Genomic DNA, 7,719 nt, shown 5'->3' with positions numbered 1-7,719 from the left:
TGTATGACTGGGGCCAGAAAGAAAAAAGGAAAAAAAAAACCAAAACCACAAACAAACACACACTGGAACCTCAGCTCTAGATGTAGGACCAGTAGGTGGAGAGCAGGTCAGATCGTCCACACTGCAAACTTCTATGGTTAGTAGCAGATTGAGAATGGACCAAGTCTCCCCAGAAAACATGTTTCTGCCATATGTAAAGATTCCATCCCTGTGGGGATGGTTTAAAGAGGACTAGGAGTTCCCTTGCACAGCAAGCAGTAGAGAACTTTGCAGCTAGAAGCAAGGTTATGCAGTTCAAAACATCCAAGGCAGTGGTTCTCAAACTGATATCATTCCCCTGCACCCCCCCCCCAAATATATTACTGCCACTCAGCTGTGAAGGCACTGCTGCACCAGCCCAGAAGTAAGGGAGGCAGTGTGAAATTTATCATTATCACAGCAGGCTTAGCACCTTATTGGCACCCTTACTTCTGCACTGGCACCTCCTGGTGAGGGATTGGGGCAGGGTGGGTGGAAGAGCCCTAGCCCAGGTGGTAGGGTTCTGGCTGTTCTCTTTATCCCCACCTCCCAAGTGTGTACAGTCTTTCAGCATGAACCCCAGCCATCCAAGGTGGACATCCAGAGCTCATACCAGACAGCTTGCACCCCCCTTGGGAGGCCCACCCCATAGCTTGAAAACCATGGATCTAAGGGGAAGGCACTGTGCTTTGATTTCACACCACCACCCACACCAAAGTCACATCATGGCACAGACAATTCCCTGCACCATTGTCCCATGAAGACCCTGTCCCATCACAGCCCTTCTGCCACGAGTGTTTAGTCTCGAACAACACTGCTGAGGACCATGTCCCAAACATTTCCCCTCTCCACCTCACAAGAGGCCTGCTTTTCTTAGTGAGCCACTACACATTAATATTCATCCACTACAGCATATGCTGAGAAGCCAGCCTGCATCCCTATTTGGAATAATATCACATGAGCCAGGTTACACCAGAAAGCAGATTTTATTTTCAGTATTTAGGTAAGACAAGACATGTATTTTCTGACCTATATCCAGAGTAATGCAGCTATGACATCATGAGCTACACTACTGCTCAGGTCCCTAGTGCAGAGTTCAGCTGCTCTTCCCCAGGGTGAGCTTGTCGAACAGGTACTCTCCCATGCCGTTCTGGGGCACTCCCAGCCGCTTCAGGTTGGTGACATGGTCTCCCAGCTGCTTGATGGCCTTCACCTGCTCCTCCAGATACTCAGACTCCAAGAAGTCACATAACTGCAAGAGAAAGAGGGACTCACTCCTGCTCCTATAGGCACTGCTGTCAAATTTAGTAGCTACAACAGTCTTTTAGTGACCAATATAGGCAGGCCTGAGAACCATGTGTTTAACTCGAGACTTCACCCATTGGTTAACTGGCTTTCATTTCATAAGTGCCTCAAGTTTCTTTGTCACCCACTCAGTGGCTCAATTACTGTCCAAGCAGACTTCTACATCAGAAGAAGTCATTAGGGCCAGCTCTTGCAGGAGCTCCAACTCTCTATAAATCAAAAGGTGCACACCTCGAGTCCAGCATAAGGGTAAAAATATCCCACAGGTCAGGGATATGTACCTGAAGAGTCAGAATGAACATTTGTGCCCATGAGAAATTCCTTCTTGCCCACCCCTGAACATACTTCCCTGGCCAGGTCTGAAACCACAACGTAGGTCCTCCCATACCTCCCAGCAATTTAAATGAAAGCAAAGCTTTTGCAGGGACAATTTTGTCTATGATACACCACACAGTGCCCCAGTGGAAGCAAACTGTTCTGGTGCCAACACAGGGAAGGTAAAGCTATCCAGAAGATTTCTATGTCTGTCTACGGTGTACCAGGTGAGCAAAGTCAGCTGCAAAATAATCACTTGCATTTTTCTTACCCACTCCTGCCCTTCCACCCCATTTTCTGCATTGAAATAGCAGACTGAAGAACCTATCTTCTAAAATGTGGGTCCAGACAGACCTTTTCCTCTGACACCATCAACCCACATAAAACAATTAACTCACATGGGGATCATTCTTCTCCATAGCCAACTTGTGTAGGTCCAGCAGTGCCTGGTTCAGAGTCTTCTCCAGCTGCAGGGCACACTGCAGGGCCTCCAGGCTGTTCCCCCATTCATCCCGCTCTGGCTTCTGTAGAGGAGATGAGCCACAAAAGAGAACCAGACATCACTCTCCTTGTCACCAAGCTGTAATTTTGCATCCAAAGCAGCTTCCAACCCCCACCAATAACAGCACTGTTCATCCCTTTAAGGGTTCTATAATTATGAACTGAAGTCATTGCTTGTTAAGTAATGGAGCAGATGGCCTGGTCACAGCTAAGCGAACCTAGCCTGTGCTTTTAGCACAGAGGCCCACCCATGCCTTCACATACCCTTTACTAGAGGATCAAAGGCTGATGCTTTTGAAGCATGCAGCTCTAGTTTACCATACCATCATCATTTGGGACAATCAGAGATCTCCCAGGAAGCCCCATCTCTTTCCTTCAGAAAAGCAAGTTCTAGCTCCAACCCCACACATGGTGATTAACCTCAGTCTAGAATCCACACCCCCATGGACATATGTTGATTTGTTGCATACCTTGATGGCCTGCAGGACAATGCGTCCCCCTCGCTTGTTCTGGTATTTCAGAAACTTCTCTGCATGCTCCCGTTCCTCATGGGACTGCTCCTTCAGAAACTGGGCCATGTGTCTGAGGGCCACATCATCACGGTCGAAGTAGTAGGACTGAGGAGGAGTAGAGTGGATCAGTGAAGGTAATAAAGCCTCAAGCTAACACTTAACAGCTCATATTAAGTTTTCCCACCCTCCCACAAAGAAGCCTCGAATATGGCTGTTAAGAGTCAGACTCTGAGGCTTCTCCACTAACAAGCCACAAAACCACAAGAGCCAGAAATAGTCATATCTCCTCACTACTTTCCTATATTATCCACTGGTACAGAATAAGAGGTACAGCATACAACTAGAGTGCTTTTTAAAAAAAGCAAAGCAAAAACAACACAGTAGTAGACAAACTAACTCTCATGGGAGAGAAAACAAAGTGATTTGAAAAAGCCTATAACTACTTGAACTACACTCACCATAGACAAGTAGACATAGCTGGCATACAGCTCCAAGTTTATCATGCTGTTCACAGCAGCATCACACTCAGCATGGAAGTTCTGGCACACCTGGGATTCCATTCTTCTATCCAGAAGATTTAGCTGGAAAGGAGCTCAAGAAATGTCTAGAGATACTAAACACTTCTAGACAAAAACAGAGCCTAGAAAAATACCAGAAACTTCCTTCTTCACAGATGGTATTAATGCTGTCCAGAGCAGGGAGTGGGTGTGGTTGACAGCTGCTGCCATCCAATAGAAATGTCCTTCTTCCCTACAGAACCAGTCACCTTTGAGGGCTGGATCCTAACACTGTATCCACAGGTGGGGGCATGACTCAGCAGTAGGACAACCCTTGTTGTCACATTACCCCTTGAGCAATGGGGGAAATTGACAGTTTGTTATTGGATGAAAATTAGGAATATTCACCAAATCAATCCAGTTTCCCACAAACCCTTTGGATACAGAGAAGGTGGCAAATGGAAGGCTTTATTGCATACCCCTTCCAAAGTGTCTCTAGGTCAGAGTTTTTCTAACATATTATACCTGGGGAACCCTGGTCATTTTCTTCCAGAATTCAGAAGGCTCTTAGACAACTGATGAAAAGGTTATTAAAGATATGGAGGCCCTGTCATCTGAAGACATATTGGAACTATTCAGTCTGGAGAAGAGATGGAAAAAAGAGGGGACATGAGTGAGACATAAAATAAAGAAGGTATGGAGACTTTAAACTGGGTGCTCTTTCATCATGAGAAGAGAACAATGGGATAGCCAGTAAAATGAAAGGTATTTTGATTGGATAAAAGGACATGCTTCTGGGCACAGTACATATATATCTTGTGGATCTCGCTGCCGGAAGATACAGGATTGAGGGCAAAAGCTTAAAAGGATTTTTATAAGATATTAAACATGTATATGACTGAGAATGTACAGTTTCACTAGATCAGATAAAACATGGTTAAATGGGAGATGGCCCCTCATGCTTCAGTGCATGTGCCAGCTGCCAAGGTCAAAAATTACGAAGTTCATTGGCTCATGCCTTTTTCTTTAAAGAAACAGAAAACTGCAGAGTTAACCCCTATGTTCCACCCAGAACTCTGAGTAGAACATATTTTTGGTCCAATAAAAGGCAGCAGCTTATTTCCCGTTAAGTGTAATCTAAGCATTTTGTATTGCTTTACAGGCATGTATGCAACCTAATGCAGAACAGTTTTTATTTCCTGTTAGCTAAGCAATAGACCATTGCCCTGTCAGAAGCTGTTTAGCAAACAAGGGCCAATAACCTCAAAGACCTGGGTTCAAGTCCCTGCTCTACTGCAGGCTTCTAAGGGTAAGTCACTTAGTCTTCCTGTGCCTCCTGTAAAATGGGAATAATGTACTTCCTTGCCAGGGTGAATGGGGGTGTTATGAGGATTAAAACATTGTGAAGTGCTTAGATATTACAGTAATAGGAGCCAGATAAGTATCTTAGATAGGAGGGCTGGATTATATGACTTTGGTTATGTTCAGCGGTGTTCTATAGCTTCCTTCCTGTTTTCCTCATCTTGGTAACCTTGAAATATTGCAAGAGTTGGAGCAGAATGCATAGTCCATGGGGGGAGTCGAAGGCAAAGTCTGCCCTAGCTCACTTTATTTGACCGACTGGTTACAAATATGTAATCTCAACTCTATGTTGTCCGTCATTGCATGGTTTGAAAAATCTAATGCTGCAGTTTCAGTGTAGAATTTTTTGAACAAATGCATTGAAGTTCTTTCTCCTACTCATTGGACACATCACTTAATCTCGCTCTGCCTCATCTAACTCAGTATAATTTCTATATTATCTCCTGGAGAGTGGAGGTTGGAGGAATAACTATTGTTTGTAAAGCATTTGGGGAGCTATAGAGAATATATGCTAGAGAAGAGCAAAGCAGTAGCTATTAATTTGAGATTATGTTTACACAGTAGTACTCAGCTTTTCTATATTTTGCTTGTGACTGAGATATCTCAGCCGTTTTCTTTCTGGATTCTTTCATCTCAGCTCCATTGTCTGGAACAAGGGTCGGCAATCTTTCAGAAGTGGTGTGCCGAGTCTTCATTTATTCACTCTAATCTAAGGTTTCACATGCCAGTAACACATTTAAATGTTTTTAGGTCTCTTTCCATAACTCTATGATATATAACTAAACTATTGTTGAATGTAAAGTAAATAAGGTTTTAAAAATGTTTTAAAAGCTTCATTTAAAATTAAATTAAAATGCAGAGCCCCTGGACTGATGGCCAGGACCCAGGCAGTGTGAGTACCGTTCAGTGGCAGATTAATGATTTTGCCGCCCCCAGCCCCATATGAACTTGTTTTAGTTTTTTTACAAATTTGTTCGAACTAAAATGAATCTAAATAGCATTAAAATAATTGAACATTTTCAAGTTTTGTTATAAATAAAATTACAAGTACAGAAGACCCTCACTTAAATGCAAGTCTGCATAGCGCGATTTCGCTTCTAGCAAGGGACTGTGCATGGATCCAAAACCCCGACTTCAAGCGGGGGTCCAACACGGTTTAGGATTCTTGCAAGTATGTTTACTAAATGGTGTTGCGCCGTCATTGGTGGTTTCAATACACACTATGGTTGGTAGAATCGCAGCGTCACTGATGCTGCGATTACAAAAATGCTGCTATTATAAATTTACTGCCCCTTCAAATTTGTCAGCGTAGGCCATAATACACCACTGGTGCCACTGAAAATCAGCTCACGTGCCCCTTTGGCACGCGAGCCATAGGTTGCCTATCACTGGTCTAGAATATAATCAATGAACACAAAGATTAGTCAACTATTAGCTGCTGCATCGCCTAAATGATGTGCTGCAAGATCCTTTGGTCTTTTTATTGCCAAAGCAGTTCTTTCCAGAGACAAGAAGTGAGGGACAGCACCTCAGACGGTGCTCAATGAATATCACTGGCTCCAGCCTTCGTTCTCTCACATGGGCACATTCACTCACTGCAGAGCTGCTCCTTGTCCAAGAACTTGAAGACCTTTTTTACAGAACCCTTTACTATGCTGCTTTCAAATGTAGTGGTTTTGGGACCTATCCTTACTCACGGAACATTCCCACTGAAGGCTACAGGGGCAAAATGCAGCACTGGCCTACAAGCAGGCACAATTCCCACTGCCATTAATGGACGTTGTGACCATTCCTACCCCTGTTGAATTTGGTCCTGCAAAGTTTATCTTTATAGAGTGCTGGATAAGGTTCTTGTCTGGTTCTCCTCATTGCTGAACTCTGCCACAGAAAAGGATTTTCTCCTTTTATTAGTATGTGGTTTTGCTTCCCCCTCCCCCCCCCATCTTATTCATGCACTGAAGGTGACAATTGCAGCATTTATGCTGGGTTGTAGGAGAGTTACCATTTTTTAAGCACCACTGTTAAGAATACCAGCTTTTTACTACGCATAGACTATGGGGCAGAACTGAAGATGTTTTCTCTCCCATGGCTCTGCTAAAGCAGCAATGACTCAATTAAACCTGGCAGGGTCCCTCTGTCCTTTGGTACATAATGACTATTGGAACATTAGCACAACCAGGTCTGCCACATTGCTACTAACTGAAACAGGAGGTGGACTTTTCTATTGTCATAATTTGTTTGCTTCTCCACAGAAAACCAGGAAACATGACGAACCAGGAATTTGTACCACTGCACAGAGGTTTCAAATATCCAAATGTAATTCAGAGAGCGAGGGGTTGGACGCAGCAGCTTCTTTAGCAATAATGATGCAGGAAAGCTGGTCAAAGGGATTTGTACACCCCTTTTTTCTGGTTTCATGTCTCTATTTGTACTCACTGAGTTACCTATAGAGATTGTCTTACACCAGGTCCACATTTCAGCCATTAGACCCCCATTTGCTTGACACACAGCTCAGGTTTGCTGAAAGCTCCACCAGTCTGCAGCCTCCTTGCTAAATCTTAAGGCTGTAAAGAAACTTGAAGCCGTATGCACTGTGTTAGCTGGTTTGGAATCTTATTAAAACTATTTTATTCAGTTCTCTTTGGTAGTGCCAATAAATCAGACAACTGAATAGGCTTGTACCGGGGACTAAAGAAAGCCCAAAGGATCAGTTACAAAGTTCAATAAGCACATTTCCTTTGCCAGTTTCATCACTCTGATTCTGCAGCAATCTCTTTATCTTAACACATAAGATGATTTCAAACTTATAAAAGAATATTTTAGAGGCTTCAATCTGTCAAGTGTGCAAAGTTCTTGTTTTTCCTTTCCCCTCCATCTATCCATTATGATGGCAGGACTGTCATCTCCAAGTTTTTTTGTTTTGTTTTTGTTTTAGAAAATTTCCACAGTTCCCCAGTTTGGAGACACTACTGAATTTCCCTCAAATACTAGGTCAAGCAAGATGTATTAGGCAGGATTCCATTGTGGAAACATGGTTAGTAATGAGACTAATTACATTTTGATACTTCAGACTGGCATGGGCAGGGTCAGTCCTCTGATCTTGTTAGGTGCTAAAGAGATTATAGGAATGACACTTCTCCAGTATTTATTGCAGCCATGCACTAGAAGCCACCTCTAGCTCCTCTTTAAATATAATGTAACTATAAAAG

The 7,719-nt window shown here is 43.4% G+C and overlaps 2 protein-coding genes across 2 annotated transcripts in view; both read right to left on the bottom strand.

Annotated features, from left to right (window-relative positions):
• Window positions 1-985: 985 nt before the first annotated feature.
• On the bottom strand, window positions 986-3,211 carry LOC115660498 (ferritin heavy chain A-like). Its single transcript, XM_030581968.1, has 4 exons — window positions 3,110-3,211; window positions 2,610-2,756; window positions 2,037-2,162; window positions 986-1,270 (listed from the first exon to the last, which is right to left on the bottom strand). The coding sequence occupies exons 1-4, from the start codon at window positions 3,209-3,211 to the stop codon at window positions 1,115-1,117; spliced, it is 531 nt and encodes a 176-aa protein (XP_030437828.1). The 3' UTR covers window positions 986-1,114.
• SLC12A4 (solute carrier family 12 member 4) overlaps window positions 3,127-7,719 on the bottom strand; it is a 114,648-nt gene continuing 110,055 nt past the window's right edge. The window contains exon 24 of the mRNA XM_030582053.1: window positions 3,127-3,232. Within this exon, the coding sequence (XP_030437913.1) occupies window positions 3,216-3,232 (17 nt within the window). The 3' untranslated portion in view covers window positions 3,127-3,215. The remainder of the gene's footprint in view (window positions 3,233-7,719) is intronic.

Source organism: Gopherus evgoodei, chromosome 12, assembly GCF_007399415.2.
Source record: "Gopherus evgoodei ecotype Sinaloan lineage chromosome 12, rGopEvg1_v1.p, whole genome shotgun sequence".
Classification (NCBI taxonomy): domain Eukaryota; kingdom Metazoa; phylum Chordata; order Testudines; family Testudinidae; genus Gopherus; species Gopherus evgoodei.
The sequence above is the reverse complement of the archived record's forward strand: the minus strand, read 5'-3'. Positions and strand labels throughout refer to the sequence as shown.